The sequence below is a fragment of the Sus scrofa genome, chromosome 9, assembly GCF_000003025.6.
Source record: "Sus scrofa isolate TJ Tabasco breed Duroc chromosome 9, Sscrofa11.1, whole genome shotgun sequence".
Classification (NCBI taxonomy): domain Eukaryota; kingdom Metazoa; phylum Chordata; class Mammalia; order Artiodactyla; family Suidae; genus Sus; species Sus scrofa.
In genome coordinates this window covers 77,496,775-77,515,154 of record NC_010451.4, presented here as the reverse complement: position 1 = coordinate 77,515,154, position 18,380 = coordinate 77,496,775, and the positions used below count along the sequence as shown (strand labels likewise).

General features: G+C 40.2%; 1 protein-coding gene and 1 long non-coding RNA gene across 17 annotated transcripts in view; one reads left to right on the top strand and one right to left on the bottom strand.

Annotated features, from left to right (window-relative positions):
* The window catches only part of C1GALT1 (core 1 synthase, glycoprotein-N-acetylgalactosamine 3-beta-galactosyltransferase 1), a 40,204-nt gene extending 34,391 nt beyond the window's left edge, over positions 1-5,813 (bottom strand). The window contains exons 1-2 of one of the 6 annotated variants that reach the window (XM_021063390.1): positions 5,577-5,745; positions 3,289-3,413 (exon numbers count right to left, since the gene is read on the bottom strand). Coding sequence is in view for 1 of the 6 variants with exons in the window: in XM_021063388.1 (XP_020919047.1) it covers positions 5,577-5,583 (7 nt within the window). In the remaining 5 variants the exon portion in view is untranslated. Of the gene's footprint in view, positions 1-3,288; positions 3,414-5,019 lie in introns of all 6 variants that reach the window. The other 5 variants (XM_021063391.1, XM_021063389.1, XM_021063388.1 and 2 more) reach the window with 5 other exon arrangements.
* LOC102161092 overlaps positions 5,897-18,380 on the top strand; it is a 148,709-nt gene continuing 136,225 nt past the window's right edge. For 2 of the 11 annotated variants that reach the window (XR_002335833.1, XR_002335828.1), the window contains exons 1-3: positions 5,929-6,324; positions 6,941-7,014; positions 11,212-11,320. This is a non-coding gene — a long non-coding RNA (uncharacterized LOC102161092). Of the gene's footprint in view, positions 6,325-6,940; positions 7,015-11,211; positions 11,321-18,380 lie in introns of all 11 variants that reach the window. The other 9 variants (XR_002335826.1, XR_002335829.1, XR_002335832.1 and 6 more) reach the window with 8 other exon arrangements.

Sequence of the window (18,380 nt, the reverse complement as noted above, 5' to 3'; positions counted from 1 at the left end):
CAAATTTCATTCATATTACAGAAATGTTAACCAAATGAAGAGATACTATTTTTAACCTATCATGGAGACAAAAATGTTAAGTTTAGCAACAGCCAGTACTGACACAGACATGAGAGAAAACTAGTGCTCCCGCTCTTTTCTCAGAATATACATATTTACCATCTTTTGGAAGGGCAGTTTAGTGATATCTTTAAAATTTTCAAGTATGCCTCGAAGAATCATTTCATGATCAGAAATTTCTCTGATGATCACAAACACAAAAGTCTGCAAAGATGTTCATGGCAGCCATAACCATGGATGTTTGTTTGCTGACAGGGAACTAGTTTTAAAAATGCCTAACACAGAATACACTATAGATGTTAAAAACAATTTCTACATGCACAAATAAGGAAAATCTTCACATATCTGGCAGATAACTTTCTGTTAAAATGGTATGGTGTAGCAGCTACTTTTAAAATCAGAAATGTAAAGAAAATCAAACTGAAACACACACACACACACACACACACAGAAAAGAGTTAAGTTTTTGCTCCCATCTCTACCCTAGATTCTCACCAAAGATAACTACAGTTGACCCTTCAACAATGTGGGTTTGAACTGCATAGGTTCACTTATAATCAGCTATTTTTCAATAAATACACTGGAACTTTTTTTTTTTTTTTTTTTTTGGAGATTTGTGACAATGTGAAAAAACTCAGATGAACCAGTAGGCTCAAAATACTGAAAAAATTTAATACAAGGGTATGTCATGAATACATAAAATATATAGATACTAGTCTATCCTTACATAGGCATTAGGTGAGTAGTGCTTAACACAAAAATAATAATATGTTAGTTTTTGTCATGTTTTATAACTTTGCTCTCAAAGAATTTGAGGTACAGTATACCCCTCTCTCCCTGCCACTACTCCCTTCACAATTTGTATTTCAGCAATTGTGAACTACCTACAGTTCAGTAAACATCTCAAGGCAGTGAGCTCCTCTACTCCTCCTGTCTTCCATCTATACAACACCTCTAAATCCCATTAAGCCTGGCATAACTGACCTCTTGAGCTGGATAATTCTGTTGTGGGGGCTGTCCTGTTCACTGTAAGATGTTTAGCAGCATCCCTGGCCTCTACTCATTAGATGCCAGAAGCACTCCCCCTAGTTGTGACCCAAAATGTCTTCAGATATTGCCAAATGAATACATTACATACATAGACAGAGAGACAGATTATACTAGTTTATGAACTGGGTGACTTAAGTAAGTAGACAAGGAGGTAAAAAGCTTATTTTTCACTATAATTAATACTGTGTGTTTTCAATTTTGCACCTCTTCTAACCTTTCCACCACTACCATCCTAGCCTAAGCCACCTTTTTCTCTTCCTCTCTCCCTTCAACTTCTTCTCTCGCAACTACTGCAACAGCCTCCTTCAACTTTACCCACTGTTCAATCCATTCTTACCAGTCCATTTCACCAGTGGTTCTTTAAAAACTTAGATCACGTCACTCATTTGCTCAAAACCCTCCAATGTCTCCCCAATGTCACTATGAGATAAAACCAAAAGCTTAAGATGAACTTGACACAATCCCCACACTCCTCTTGTTCTGAACTCTCCTCCTAGTATTTGGTTTTTATAGGTCGAAAAGAAACAGAGAGCAATGTCATGAACTGAACCTATTACTGTTACCTTCCTATGTTCTAACTTGGACTCCTTGCTGTTCCTCAAACACGTGAGTGTCCATACAGTTGCTGTTCTCTGCTAGGAACACAACTCACCCAGATATATGGTTCACCTCCCAACTCCTTTAGGCCTCTACTTCTCAGGGAGTCTTCCCTGATCACTCTATTCTTATTCACAGCACAAATTAACACATTATGTATTTTATGTATCTTGTTTATTATCTCTTTTCTCCACCTTTTTTGGGGGGAGCCACGGCCATAGCATGTGAAAGTTCCTGGGCCAGGGATCGAACCTGTGCCTTAGCAGTGACAATGCCAAGTCCCTAACCACTAGGCCACCAGGTAACTCTTCTTTTCTTCAGCTTCATCAGTGGTTCTCAAACTTGAATATGCATCAGAATCACCTGAAAGGCTTGTTAAAAGAGTTTCCAAGTCAAGAAGTCTGGGGAATAGAGCTTGAAAATTTCCATTTCTAACAAGTTTCCAGATGATGCTGAGGTTCTAAGGACCACATTTTTGAGAACCAGTGTTTTAGAATGTAAGCTCCAAGAAAACAGAGATTTTTGTCCACCTACTCACTGCTTTACTTCTATGACCTGGCACACAGTAAGCACTGAGATAGGTAAATTTAGGTGGCCCCTACTCTGCTTCCACTGTGCCCTGATTTTGTCTGCCATATGGTACTAAAAATTGAATACTGTAAAAATATAAGTTATATGACTGCTATGAGGTAAACTGTGTTTGCCCAAAAGACTGGGGTGGAAGTCATAATCCCTATACCTCTGAATGTAACCCTATTTGGAAATAAGGCCTTTGGAGATGTAATCAAGTTATGATTAGGTCAACAGGGTGAACCCTAATTCATTCTGATTGAAATCCTTATAAAAAGGGGAGAACATCATATTAAGACAGAGACACACAGGGAGAATGGCCAGTGACAACACAGGCAGAGACTCGGGTGATATAGCTGCAAGCCAAGGAAACCCAATAACACAAGAAGCTAAGAGACATGGAATAGCTTCTTCCCTAGAAGGCAGAGCATGGCATTGTCAGTACCTTGATTTCAGACTTGCAACCTCTAAAACTGTGGAATAATAAATTTCTGTTGTTTTAAATCACTCAGTTTGCTGTACTTTGCCAAAGCAGCCCTAGGAAACTAATACAGTGAGCAAGAATGCAAATGACTATACCAAGCTGTAGGTAATTTCAAATCTGCCTCTTGTTCAACTTGCACCAGTTTAAATGTTTTAATATATAGCTTTTATTGTGAACAAGTCAGGTTTCCTGTTTCAAAATCTCTCCTATTTAACAGTGTCTCTCTTTGCCCTCAACGTGTCCCGTCAATGTGCAAGGCAGCTACACTTCAGATTCCAGGTAATTTACTCAGATTTTCTTTCTTTCTTTCTTTTTTTAAAACAGCTGCTAGCATACGCCATGGCCAGAGCAACACCACCAGATCCGAGCTGTATCTGCCACCTAGACCACAGTTCACAACAACGCTGGATCCCCAACCCCCCGATCGAGGCCAGGGATTGAACCCACAACTTCATGGCCCCTAGTCAGCTTTAGTTTCCACTGCGCCACAATGGGAACTCCCAGATTTTCTTTTTGGTTTCTCCTACCTTCCTATGGGCTTCCCTCTTTCACAGATAACAGCTTCCTTATATTTTTTTCCCTCAAGAGACACTTCTTAAGTTCACACATTATAAATCTTGGCATGTATTTTCCCTTAGGACATTTGAATGAGCTGTAAAGTGACAATTTAAGTACGCATTAGATACACATTTAGATTTTAAGATAAAATGCTAACTTCTCTTTTATGGAACAGTTCTCCATTTTTATTCCCCTCTTCTTTTCAAAGAATGACCTTAATCCACTTTAGTTTGGGTAAAAGAATTTTGTCATATTCTTTTTACCTTGTTATAGGTTGTACACTAGTCTCTTTACTAGAATCTCAACAGATCTTCTAAAAGTAACATAGGTGTACTGGGAAGCTTAATGTTTTAAGTGAATCTGAATTGAATTTCAGCATCAACTTGTCCATTTTCCATTTAATGTTTACAGGTGCTCTGTTACAAGATTCCACTCAATGATTTCTCCTCACAAAGACTCTACTTTAAATTACCACAGTTTATAAAGTGTATAAGTACTATAATGCAATTTTTATCTTGGCACAAATCAAACAGTATACATCTAAATGCCACGCATTTCTATTTCCATCATTAAGTGATCATTAACTGATGTAGTCCTAAATAAGTTTATGATAAAATTCTAATAATTTTGGGATACTGAATTTACTCAAAATTGGAGACTAGTATAATCTATATCCCCCCCAAAATACTTAAAAATACCTATATTTAAATGGGTAGTAATCACAAAACATTTTTAAAATGCTGAATCCTAAGTAAAAAGATACAGAAAAACACAAATTCCAGGCAAACTTAACAGACATTTAACAGTTCTCCACTAGTACAAAAAAACCATATTATTTTCCTGTGAAGAATTTTAAATGAGTCATACTTTCCTCACTAAATCACTGTTTTACTTAACATATGACAAAAAGAGTTAACTGTTTGGTAACTTGAAACTTTACATTCAATTAAACTGTGCATCAATACACACTAAGGCTGATAGAAAACAAAATAATTACTATACATAATACTTCGAACACACAGCATCATGTGCATAAGGCTCATTTGATAATTATCTGATAACATTGTGGAAAGTTGCAAAAAGTTAGACGTCCTAAAAACTCAGATTCCCACTGTCTAAAGTAATATCAGGATTAAGTAACTTGAAATCCTGCACAACACTTTTTCCTGGCACAGAGGTAGAGCTATCTATGTTAAACGCCCAACTTTTAGTAAATGAAGATATTTCTGTCACAACGGCCTAATTACTCACTCTGATGCACTAAAGTTCTAACTTTATAACTAACTTTTAAAAGCACGATGAAATCAATTCACGGTTAGGATTCTAGGTTTCACTCCGAAAGGCTTTAAAAATAACCACAAAGAATTAAGAGAACTAGATTATAAACCTAGTCAACTTCTCCAAAGCGTAAGCTGTTTTGTCATTTAAAAAAATAAAGGGAGAAGGTAAGAGCTGGGGAAGAATAACCACTCCTAAATTTCGCTCTTTTTTGAATATACAATTTATTTTAATTTAGAGTTATAAGGTCCTTTTGTCAGCACCTACTAATCTCAGCACACCTTGTAGGAGAATGGAGAGTGGAAGGAAAAAACTCCTTTGCTCGTCCGTCCTCCACGCATCAAGTACCTAAACACACACCTGCCTGGTTCATTCCGCCAGAGGCAGGGAAATTTAAAAGACCCAGTCAGCCACAGACAAACCTGATGATCCAAGAGAGCCCCGAGGAAGTCCCCCGGCACCTGCGGAAGGCGCCGGCTCGCTGGGCGCTGGGGCGGTGAGGCTGCCCGGCGGCTTTCACGGAAGGTGCCCACACCTGAGTGCCCGCCGGTCCGCGGGGGCGGGGCGGGACCCGCGGGGCAGGACCGCTAAATGGTCCAGCCGCGCGATCCTCCAGCGCAGTCGGCGCCTCACCGTCGCCACCCGACGGCAGGCAGCGCGCGAGGAAACGAGGCGAGCGAGAGGGCAAAAAGGAAGAATCCACGACCCAGAGGAGGCTACTTGTCAACAAAATAGCGGCCCGGAGGGCAGGCGGCCCCAATGGCAGTTCGCAGAGGCGCGGGGAGCAGGAAGTGCCCCGTGCCTCCCTCCGGAGCCCGCACTTGCCCAGCCCCGGCGGCGACTCCGAGACACCTGTTTGGTGGCGCTGGGGGCTGGGTTCACCCTCCACGCTCCCCCCACACGCACACTCCGAGAGGGGGAGGGCGAGGGGAACAGAGACCTTGGACCCGCAGCCTAAGGGCGCCTCCGCCAGCCGTACCTGACATCAGCCTCCTCTCCCTCTCGCCCCTCCTGGGGGGCAGAGAGGGGGACGCCACGAGACCGGCGACCTTCGCTCTTCTCGGCAGCCGCAGAAGTGGCTCGTGGCTGCTAGCTGGGGCCGCCCGCTGCCGCCCAGATTATTCCCCGGCGGCGGCGGCGGCAGCGGCGGCGGCCGAGGCGGGCCCAGCGCTCGCTCCCGCCCGCTCGCTCCGCCCCTCCCCGCAGCGCGTCCAGGCCGCGGCCCGCCGACGGCGCAGCCGCCACCCAGGGGTCTCCGAGCTCTGACGTCGCCGCTGCCGCACCAGCCCCAGGGAAGGGCGGAGCGAGGGGGCAGGGAGAGGCGGGGCTACGGCGACGTGCTGGCGTGGGGATAGGCCACCGAGCGCACGCCCCGCCCTGTGCGAAGGGGTCTGGGAAGTCGGGTTTTCTGCGAGCAATAGTCGCAGCCCTCTATCCGCTCCTTACGGGTGGCCTCAGCCTTCCTCGTTCTGCTATAGGGTCTTGCAGTGGCTTCCGGACCTTTGAAAGAATTAAAGCAGCAGGAACTGAGGCTGCGGATACCTGAGGGACCTTTGTCTGAGGGGCAGGCTCTTACCCTGCAGGAGTCTTAGGGCCTCTAGCCTGCTCTTAACCCTTTCTTTTTACTGCTTTTATCCCTTCTCCCGACTGTCCTTAGTCTGTATCTCTGGCCTTATTAAAAGGAAGTACAACAAGATGAGGTATACAAACGGGTGTTGGATAACCAGGTATGTGAACTAGGAAGGGCTGAAAACCAACTTAGTGATACTACGAAGCCTGCATACATACACACGTGGTCTTTAGTTCCGTCATTACTTCAGTGCTATCAGGCAGTGGCTGGAATTCTTGGGAGCTTTACCAGCAACCCCCGCTCCCCACCCCCCGTCACTTTTTAGTTTGTAAAGGGATTTTGTATCGGAAAACTGTTTTGGGTTTAGAGGGAGGAGCCCTGGAGCGATTGAGGCTGCCCCACAGCAATCAGCAGGTGGGGGTAATGTCTGGGTTTAATTGGTGTTAATCATCATCTACAAGGCCTGGCTTGAGGGTGAGAAAGCAAACTTGCTTCCTTTAATGCCCTTCTCAGTAGTTCTTTACTGCCTAGGGGCTGTGGCCTCAATCTTGAACCCTCCACCTATTAGCTCGGTAAACTTGGCAAGTTACTTAATGTGCTTGGGAGAAATAATAACAACATTTAGTAAGGTATGGTTGTTTTCCCCTCCTTTAATTTGTTCAGATTCAGCTTTAGTGCAGTTTACCGGGATGTGCCACTATAAGATCCCAAAGAATCTTCCAAAAGAATTTTAAAACATCTAGTGATTCTTACCCATACCTCTCATTTTTCAGATGAGAAAGCTGAGGTCAGAAAAATAAACTGAAAAGCCTGATCTAGAAGAGAAGTGCAAGTATCTGACGTCCAGGTTAGTGCTGTTTCTCTGGCTCATGCCTCCAGACTTCTCTCTTATATCCTTACCTCCACCCTCTTTTCTCTTCCTCAACTTGTAATTATCGCCCAGCCTCCCATATTCCCTTCTACAGCCACTATGTAGCAGGAAAAGAGACCCTTCAGAGGTCAGAGTGTTCCAAATGGAAAGCAAAACAAGACAAAATGCCCCAAGGGTCTTATTTCAATTTTAGTGAAATTTATAATGAATACAGAAAATATTTGCAGATAAGCAAAAATAAGAAACTCTTCCAAGGATAAGTTCAGCTATAGCACATCTAAGAAAATTACTGGTAGAAGTCCCCACTGTGGTGCAGTGCATTAAGGATCCACTGTGTTTAGCCACAGCTATGGCATGAGTTGAAACTTGTGTCTTGGATTCAGTCCCTGGGCTGGGAACATCCCTTTGCTACAGGTGCAGTGGAAAAAGAAAATTACTGGCAAGAAGCTATGTTGATACAAATAATACCAGGTCAAATCAGCTCCTTCTACCCTTTTGGATATTTTTGAAAATGGCCATTATTTCCATGAGAACAATGCATACTTATTTAAGCAAATACAAAAAAAAAAAAAACTTTCCAAATCCCACAATCCAGAGGTAACCATTTTTTTAAAAAGTTCATGTTATACTCTTTCAGATATCTCTTAAAAATAAAAAACACCAAGACATATAAATATGATATATGATAAACTGGATTTTATAATGCACATGGTTCTTTTCTCACTGAATACTGTCATGAACAATATCATTTTAAAAAGTTGTGTAGTGTCTGTTAAGTGGATGTAGTCATTTATCTAACTAGTATTCTATCAATTCATTTCTGTTTTTTTCAAATGTTTACAATTTTAAAGAACTCTGTGATGATCTTTTTAATGCATGTACCTTTGCACAGCTGTGCAACTATCACCTTAAACAAATTCCTAGAAGTGACATTAATGTCAGCCAGTTCTTCAACATTATCAGCTAGAAAAAAGAAAGTTGTGATTACTTTGAAAAATGCACTTTATATGTGTGATTCAAGACAACCAGATTCTCCCATGTGAAATAGACAAATCTTGTGGTCTGTCTGGTGTAGTATTCAGTAACATGTATCAAAGCTCCTTGGAGCAGGGTAGCTGGACACTGCTGGTTTTTTAAACCAAATACTTTCTTTCTTACTATGGGAGCTCTGATTTTTTTCAGGGCGACAGTGTATCCAATTAAAAGTAATTTACTTCCTCAGTCTCCTATAAACCAGGTTATCCATGTGACCTGTCAACAAAATGAAAGTGGATATTGCTAGGAGAGGTTCAAAGTTTCCTAGTAATCATTGGATCTGTACCCAGAACAGCAACACAATGCTAGAGGTGGAATAGCAGTATTTCAACCACAATAACAAAAGCTCTACACGCTATTAATAGCATAGGAAGCCAGAAGGGTTTAGGTTCATAATTGCTTTAGAAGGCCAGCTTATCAACTATGGACTGCCCACTTCTGGATTTGTTTTTATTATAAGGGAAAATAAATCCCTCCTATTTAAGGCTTTGTTGTTTCAGTTTTCTGTTGTAAGGACTGAATGCAATTCCTAACTGACATAAAAAGATAGTGAAACTCTGAGTTCCCATCGTGGCTCAGTGGTTAACGAATCCAACTAGGAACGATGAGGTTGTGTGTTTGATCCCTGGCCTTGCTCAGTGGATTAAGGATCCGGTGTTGCCATGAGCGGTGGTGTAGATTGCAGACACGCCTTGGATCCCGAGTTGCTGTGGCTCTGGCATAGGCCTGTGGCTACAGCTCTTCTTCGACCCCTAGCCTGGGAACCTCCATAAGCCGCGGGAGCAGCCCTAGAAATGGCAAAAAGACAAAAAAAAAAAAAAAAAAAGACAAAAAAAAAAAAAAAGAAAGAAAGATAGGAAAACTCATTATTTAGCACCATATGTAGAATTTTTAAGTAGGCAGAATGAGGAGTTCTTATTATGGCTCAGTGGAAATGAACCTGGCTAGTATCCACGAGGATGTGAGTTTGATCCCTGGCCTTGTTCAGTGAGTCAAGGATCTGGCGTTGCTGTGAGTTGTGGTATAGGGTGGCAGCTGCAGCTCCAATTCAACCCCTAGTCTGGGAACTTACATATACTGCAGGTGCACCCCTAAAAAAAAAAAAAAATTAAGTAGACAGGATGAAAAGGGGGACAGAAAATGGAAACAAGCAACAGCAAAAAACCACTCGCTAATAAACTTATTTTTCCTTTAAATACCCAAATATTATAATTAGATTCACACATTTTTTGAAATAATTAGATTACATTTGTGAAATAAGTTTATATTTACTGCTGTAGTAGTTTTAAAATATGTTCAGAAGTTGATATGTCTTCCTTCAAAAGTGAAGCTTAATTCTCCTTACCTTGAGTTTGGGCTATACTTAGTGACTTGTTTGGGCAAGATAGTTGTCATGTCATAAGGACACTCCACAATTTATAAAGAGAGGCTCATGTTATGAATAATTAAGGCTTCCAGCCAACAACCAGTGTGAAACTGAGGACTCCTGAAAACAGCCATGTGAGTGAATCTGGAAGCTGATCCTCCAGCCCTACTTAAGTCTTTGGATGACTTCATCCCTTGTTTACATCTCTGTTGTACCTGAAGAGAGATTCTGAACCAGAACCACTCAGCTAAGCTTCTCCCGAATTCCAGGCCAATTTTTATGAAACTGCACAATAATAAATGTTTGTTGTTTTAAGCCACTAAGTTGGAATAATTTGTTATGCAGCAGAGATAACCAGTATGGATCACCAGTGTTAATAGAGCCTAACACAGTACCTGACACTTCCGTAGGTGTTTAATTATTTATTGTTTGAGTAAACAATTGAATGAAGGTCAATATATCTCTTTCATTTAAAGGTTAACACACTGTGTTCCTATTGTGGCTCAGTGGGTTAAGAACCTGACTAGTATCCATGAGGATGTGGGTTCGATCCCCAGCCTTGCTCAGTGGGGTAAGAACCTGGCAGTGCCACAAGCTGAGTTATAGGCTTTCAGATGTGGCTCAGATCCTTCATTGCTATGGTGTAACCTCTAGCCTGGGAACTTCCGTATGCTACAGGTGAGCCTCTAAAAAATAAATAAATCAAGGGTAACACACAATGCTGGTATTATTTTTGACTCTTCATACCTATATTATCTGTTTTCTGATATGATCGTAAGGAGATCACTTATGAATCTGAGATCTGAACCTTGATAATCCTGGAAGAAACATACAGTGAATAGAGCATTGGAGCCCCTGAGATGTGAATAATGTTCTCCATTTTGTCAGTGATTAGCTGAGTAGCAAGGCACCTAAGTCTTCTAAATCTCAATTTCACTTTCCACAAATTGGGGGAAATAATCCAAATGGCCTCAAAATGTGGTCAATGGGATTATATGTGATAATGTAATTATAAAGCATTGTCATTCTTTTAATTACATTAGGTTCATAAGATCTATCCTACTTTATTTTTAAGCAATTTAGCATTAAGTAGTTTAGGTATATACACCATGAAGACTTTCAAGAAGTGATAACTGATAACTGATTTTACCGTGTACCTTTGTAAAATATTAACATCACTCATAGTGAGCAGTTAAGATTTAAAAGTATGGCAGGATTGGGAGTTCTCACTGTGGTTCAGTGGAAGCAAATCCGACTAGGAACCATGAGGTTTCAGGTTCAATCTCTGGCCTCGCTCAGTGGGTTAAGGATCTGGTGTTGCCATGAGCTGTAGTGTAGGTTGCAGATGTGGCTGGGATCCTGCATTGCTGTGGCTGTGGTGTAGGCCAGGATCTGATTCTACCCCTAGCCTGGGAACTTCCATGTGACAGGAGTGTGGCCCTAAAAAGCAAAAAAAAAAAAAAAAAAAAAAAAAAAAAAAAAGTATGGTAGGATGGTAAGTTGTTATATGTCAGAGCTCATTTTATTAGCCTGTTGAAATTTTATTACACTTAAAAGAATACATAATTATGGCTGGCTCTGTTCTTGCTTCATGAATTAATTTGTAATTGTGGTTGAGTGTGTGCCCCTCTTTGTGATAACAGTGGTAGTTAAATGTATTTAGTAATAAACATACATTTAACCAATACTTTGATCTGAGTCTAAAAGTTTATTCTAGAGCAAAATTGCACCCAACAGCAAGAAAATAAACAATAGATGTCTTTTTCTTTCAGAGAGGAGGACTTGGGCACACAAGAGAAGGCTTTATATAATAGAACATCAGAGGCAGACGTTATGCAATTACTGACAGTGCCCAATTTGGTGGTATGGCTAACTCCAGAGGTAAATATATGAGAATGAGTTAGACCTTTAGTGTAAGATTCAAATCCTGATAGTGTAGTGGATGAATTATCTAAGATTCCTGGTTTTGTTGTATTTTCTTTATTGCTTTCCACTATTCAGCTGTGACTTCAAATCTGTTGAAACTACTGGCTTAACTAGATAATCAGGTTATTTGTGGTTATAGATCATCTCTTCTACCTACCATCTTTATTAACTTGCATACGAAAGGAACAGAGCTTCCTTCTCTGGAGATAGTGTGCTTTTCAACAGAGCTTCTCATCTCATTTTGAAAATACCTGTCAGGATAGTGTTTTCATTTTGTGGAACCTAAGAAAGCATTTTCCAAACAGTTTTTATTCCTTGCAGCTACATTTTCACAAAATCAACCAAGATTTTGAGATAGTTAGAAAGGTTACTGTTATTTTCTGAATTGACTGACGCATGAAGGGGATAAAGGAGGACAATAGAGCAGAGGAGGAGATACAGAAAAAAGTAGGAAATACTTTTAACCTCAGGGGAAGAGGACTCAGCATGACTCAACACGTTAGCTTGAAAGCATAGACTGCCAGGTGTGCACTGAGAAACTAGAGAAATATTCTCAACTTAGAAGGACATTAAGCCCTTAAAAGGGCTCCCCAGGTTACCCTGTGTTCCTCTAGTTTCTTGGAATAAGAATCAGAATATTCCTTAATATTTCCCCTGGTGTCTCAACAAAAACAGAAGACATTGTTGTAAATGGGGAAGGTGATGCTTTAGTTTAAAATCCTTAAGCAGTAAATTATTTATAAATGTGCATGTTACCTCTGTTATTGTAAAGAACTGATTGACAAATTTTAGCTGTGTAACATGGCATGGTTTTTTTCTTTTTTTTTTTTTTTTTTTTTAATTTTATTTTCCCACTGTACAGCAAGGGGGTCAGGTTATCCTTACATGTATACATTACAATTACAGTTTTTCCCCCACCATTTCTTCTGTTGCAACATGAGTATCTAGACATAGTTCTCAATGCTATTCAGCGGGATCTCCTTGTAAATCTATTCTAAGTTGTGTCTGATAAGCCCAAGCTCCCGATCCCTCCCACTCCCTCCCCCTCCCATCAGGCAACCACAAGTCTCTTCTCCAAGTCCATGATTGATTTTCTTTTCTGAGGAGATGTTCATTTGTGCTGGATATTAGATTCCAGTTATAAGTGATGTCATATGGTATTTGTCTTTGTCTTTCTGGCTCATTTCACTCAGTATGAGATTCTCTAGTTCCATCCATGTTGCTGCAAATGGCATGATGTCATCCTTTTTTATGGCTGAGTAGTATTCCATCGTGTATATATACCACATCTTCCGAATCCAATCCTCTGTCGATGGACATTTGGATTGTTTCCATGTCCTGGCTATTGTGAATAGTGCTGCAATGAACATGCGGGTGCATGTGTCTCTTTTAAGTAGAGCTTTGTCCGGATAGATGCCCAAGAGTGGGATTGCAGGGTCATATGGAAGTTCTATGTATAGATTTCTAAGGTATCTCCAAACTGTTCTCCATAGTGGCTGTACCAGTTTACATTCCCACCAGCAGTGCAGGAGGGTTCCCTTTTCTCCACAGCCCCTCCAGCACTTGTTATTTGTGGATTTATGAATGATGGCCATTCTGACTGGTGTGAGGTGGTATCTCATGGTAGTTTTGATTTGCATTTCTCTTATAATCAGCGATGTTGAGCATTTTTTCATGTGTTTGTTGGCCATCTGTATATCTTCCTTGGAGAAATGTCTATTCAGGTCTTTTGCCCATTTTTCCATTGATTGATTGGTTTTTTTGCTGTTGAGTTGTATAAGTTGCTTGTATATTCTAGAGATTAAGCCCTTGTCAGTTGCATCATTTGAAACTATTTTCTCCCATTCTGTAAGTTGTCTTTTTGTTTTCTTTTGGGTTTCCTTTGCTGTGCAAAAGCTTTTCAGTTTGATGAGGTCCCATGGGTTTATTTTTGCTCTAATTTCTATTGCTTTGGGAGACTGACCTGAGAAAATATTCATGATGTTGATGTCAGAGAGTGTTTTGCCTATGTTTTCTTCTAGGAGTTTGATGGTGTCCTGTCGTATATTTAAGTCTTTCAGCCATTTGGAGTTTATTTTTGTGCATGGTGTGAGGGTGTGTTCTAGTTTCATTGCTTTGCATACAGCTGTCCAGGTTTCCCAGCAATACTTGCTGAATAGACTTTCCTTTTCCCATTTGATGTTCTTGCCTCCCTTGTCAAAGATTAATTGACCATAGGTGTCAGGGTTAATTTCCAGATTCTCTATTCTGTTCCATTGGTCTGTCTGTCTGTTTTGATACCAGTACCACACTGTTTTGATGACTGTGGCTTTGTAGTATTTCTTGAAGTCTGGGAGAGTGATGCCTCCTGCTTGGTTTTTGTTTCTCAGGATTGCTTTGGCGATTCTGGGTCTTTTGTTGTTCCATATAAATGTTTGGATTGTTTGTTCTAGTTCTGTGAAAAATGTCATGGGTAATTTGATAGGGATTGCATTGAATCTGTAGATTGCTTTGGGTAGGATGGCCATTTTCACAATATTGATTTTTCCAATCCAGGAACATGGAATATCTTTCCATTTTTTTACATCTTCTTTGATTTCTTTGATTAAGGTTTTATAGTTCTCGGCATATAGGTCCTTTACCTCTTTGGTTAGGTGTATTCCGAGGTATTTGATTTTGTGAGGTACAATTTTAAAAGGTATCGTATTTTTGTATTCCTTTTCTAATGCTTCATTGCTGGTATACAGAAATGCAACTGACTTCTGAATGTTAATCTTATATCCTGCCACTTTGCTGAATTTATTAATCAGTTCAAGGAGTTTTGGGGTTGAGTCCTTAGGGTTTTCTAGGTATAGAATCATGTCATCTGCATACAGTGACAGTTTGATCTCTTCTCTTCCTATATGGATGCCTTTGATTTCTTTTGTTTGTCTAATTGCTGTGGCTAAGACTTCCAAAACGATGTTGAAGAGCAGTGGTGAGAGTGGGCATCCCTGTCTTGTTCCAGATTTGAGTGAGAAGGCTTTCAGTTTTTCCCCATTGAGGATTATATTTGCTGTGGGTTTATCATAAATGGCTTTGATTATATTCAGGAATGTTCCCTCTATACCCACTTTGGCGAGGGTCTTGATCATGAATGGATGTTGAACTTTGTCAAATGCTTTTTCTGCATCTATTGAGATGATCATATGATTTTTGACCTTTTTTTTGTTAATGTGGTGTATGATGTTGATTGATTTGCGTATGTTGAACCATCCTTGTGAACCTGGGATGAACCCAACCTGGTCATGGTGTATAATTTTTTTGATATGTTGTTGGATTCGGTTGGCTAAGATTTTGTTGAGAATTTTTGCATCTATATTCATCAATGATATTGGGCGATAGTTTTCTTTTTTGGTGGTATCTCTGCCTGGTTTTGGAATGAGGGTGATGGTGGCCTCATAGAATGTCTTTGGGAGTATTCCTTCTTCTTCAACCTTTTGAAAGAGTTTAAGGAGGATGGGCACCAATTCCTCTTTATATGTTTGATAGAATTCACCTGTGAAGCCATCTGGTCCTGGGCTTTTATTTGTAGGGAGTGATTTTATGACCTCTTCAATTTCATTTCTGGTGATTGGTCTGTTCAGTTGGTCTGTTTCTGCTTGATTCAGTTTTGGCAGGCTGTAAGATTCTAGAAAATTGTCCATTTCTTCCAGATTGTCAAACTTATTGCCATATAGTTGTTCATAGTATTCTCTTATGGTTTTTTGTATTTCTGCTGTATCCGTTGTGATTTCTCCTTTTTCATTTATAATTTTGGTGATTTGGGTTCTTTCTCTCCTCTTTTTAGTGAGTCTGGCCAGGGGTTTATCAATTTTGTTCACCTTTTCAAAGAACCAGCTCTTGGTTTTATTAATTTTCTCTATTGTTTTTTGAGTCTCTATTTTATTGATTTCTTCTTTGATCTTTACAATTTCCTTCCTTCTGCTGACTTTAGGACTTCTTTGTTCTTCTTTTTCTAATTCATTTAGGTGGAGGGTTAAGTTGTCAATTTGGGATCTTTCTTCTTTTTTGAGAAAGGCCTGTATTGCTATAAATTTCCCTCTGAGCACTGCTTTCGCAGCATCCCATAGATTTTGAGAGGTTGTGTCTTCATTATCATTTGTTTCAAGATAGTTTTTAATTTCCTTCTTGATTTCCTCATTGACCCATTGGTTTTTTAGTAGCATGTTGTTTAGTCTCCATGGAGTAGGTTTTTTCTCTTTCCTTTTCCCATGGTTGATTTCTAATTTCATGGCATTGTGGTCAGAGAAGATACTTGAGATAATTTCTATGCTCCTAAATTTATTGAGATTCGCTTTATGTCCCAATATGTGGTCGATTCTTGAGAATGTTCCATGAGCATTTGAGAAGAATGTGTATTCTGATTTTTTTGGATGTAGTGTCCTGAAGATATCAATTAAGTCTAACTTTTCTATTGTTTCCTTTAGGATCTCTGTTGCTTTATTGGTTTTCTGTCTAGAGGATCTGTCCATTGATGTGAGGGGGGTATTTAGGTCTCCTACTATGATTGTATTCTCATCAATATCTCCCTTTATGTCTGTTAATATTTGTTGTATGTATCTGGGTGCTCCTATGTTTGGGGCATATATGTTGATGATAGTAACATCCTCTCCTTGGATGGATCCCTTAATCATTAAATAGTGTCCTTCTTTGTCTTTCTTTATGTCTTTTGTTTTAAAGTCTATTTTGTCTGATATGAGCGTTGCAACTCCTGCTTTTCTGTCATGTCTATTGGCATGAAATACTTTTCCCCAGCCTTTCACTTTCAATCTATATGTATCTTTTGTCCTAAGGTGAGTTTCTTGTAGGCAGCATATTGAAGGTTTTTGCCGTTTTATCCACTCAGCCATTCTGTGTCTTTTGATTGGGGCATTCAGTCCATTGACATTTAAGGTGATAATTGATAGATGATTATTTATTGCCATTTGATCCTCGTGTTCCAGTTGATTCTATGGTTCTCCATTCTTCCTTTCTTTTTTTTTTTTTTTTTTTTTTTTTTTTTTTTTTTTGGTTGGATGGTCTCCTGTTATTATCTGCTTGAATGTATTTTTTTTTCATTTTTTGCAAATGCAATATTTGGTTTTGGCTTGTGGTTGCCCTGTTTTTTAAGTATGCTAACCCCTTCCCATAATTGTGTGTTTTAGCCTGATGGTCCTGTAAGTTCAAACACTTCATTATTATATTAAAATTAAGAAGAGAGACATACATACAAACAAAAAGGATTATTTACCTCCTAACATCCCTTGCCCACATTTTATGGTTTTGATGACTCTTTTATTTTTTTCTTTTTAATTTTATTTTGTTTGAAGCATGTTCATGATTAAATCTGTATGCTGGCTTATTTGAATGACTGCTCTCTGATTGTATCTTCCTCTGTCCTAGTTCTTCCTCTTCTTCTTCTTCTTTTTTTTTTTTTTTCTTTTCTTTTTTCTTCCCTTTCCTTCCTTTCTTTTTGGTTTAGAGAAGCCCTTTCAATATTTCCTTTAACCTGGGTTTTGTGTTGCTGTATTCTTTAAGTTTTTGTTTGTTGGGAAAAATTTTTATTTCCCCTTCTATTTTAAATGATATTCTTGCTGGATAAAGTATTCTAGGTTGCATATTTTTTCCTTTGAGCACTTTAAATATCTCTTGCCATTCCCTCCTGGCCTGTAGTGTTTCTGTAGAGAAATCAGCTGATATTCTTATGGGGGTTCCCTTGTAGGTAACATTCTGTTTTTCTCTTGCTGCCTTTAGGATCCTCTCTTTATCACTAACTTTTGCCATTTTTATTATGATGTGTCTTGGTGTGGGTCTGTTTGGGTTCAGTTTGTTTGGGGCCCTCTGTGCTTCTTGTATCTTGAATCCAGTATCCTTTAGATTTGGGAAGTTTCCAGCGATAATTTCTTCAAATATATTTTCCATTCCCTTATCTTTTTCTACTCCTTCTGGAATTCCTATTATGCGTAGATTGGCTCGTTTTATATTATCCCATAGGTCTCTTATATTGCTTTCCAGTTTTTTGATTCGGTTTTCTGTCTGTTGACCAGATTGAGTGATTTCCATTATTCTATCTTCCATATCACTGATTCGTTCTTCTGCATTATTCATTCTGGTTTTTACTGCCCCTAGTTCAGTTTGCATCTCTGCAAATGAATGTTCTAGTTTTTCTTGGCTCCTCCTTATATTTTCTAGCTCCTTTCTGAGGGTATCTGCATTGCTGTTCATATCTTCTCTTAATTCCTTCAGTATTTTCACTATTTCTCTTTTGAACTCCAGGTCTGTCAGACTGCAGAGATCAGTTTCATTGTTGACTGTTTTAGGTGAGTTCTCCTGTTGGTTTGACTGGGGGTGGTTTCTCAGCTTCTTCATCTTGCTTGTTGTCTTCTTTCTCCTGAGGGAGTTGTACTCTCCGTTATCGGGTAGTGTTTGCCTTGTCACTGCCGTGGAATATTTCCTGAGGGCTGTCGTTGTTGGTCAATCTTTTTTTGAGGCAGTGTGGCTTTTCTGGAGTGTTGATGGGACTAACAGTGTTTCTTTGAAGCAAAGGAGGACTTCCTGAGGGCAGACAGGACTGGGAGGTCCACCCCACGATGGTAGCAGATTTCACTTGGTTCTCAGCACCCCCTGGGGTCTTGGGCGGGTAGCAGGGCCCTTGGAGACTCAAGAGGTTCCTCCCCAGGGCAGCCCGATTCAGAAAGACCGTCTGAGATCTTTTCCCGATTCCGCCAGGCTTGTTGCAGCTTTTCTGGGCTGCAGGGGGTCCTGCCTGGAGCTGGCAGTCCTATGCAGCTGGTCCACTAGGTCTCAGCACCCCTTGGGGTCTTGGGCGAGTAGCAGGGCCTTTGGAGACTCAAGAGGCTCCTCCCCAGAACAGCCCGACTCAGAAAGACCGTCTGAGATCTTTTCCCAATTCGGCCAGGCTTGTTGCAGCTTTTCTGGGCTGCAGGGGGTCCTGCCTGGAGCTGGCAGTCCTATGCAGCTGGTCCACTAGGTCTCAGCACCCCTTGGGGTCTTG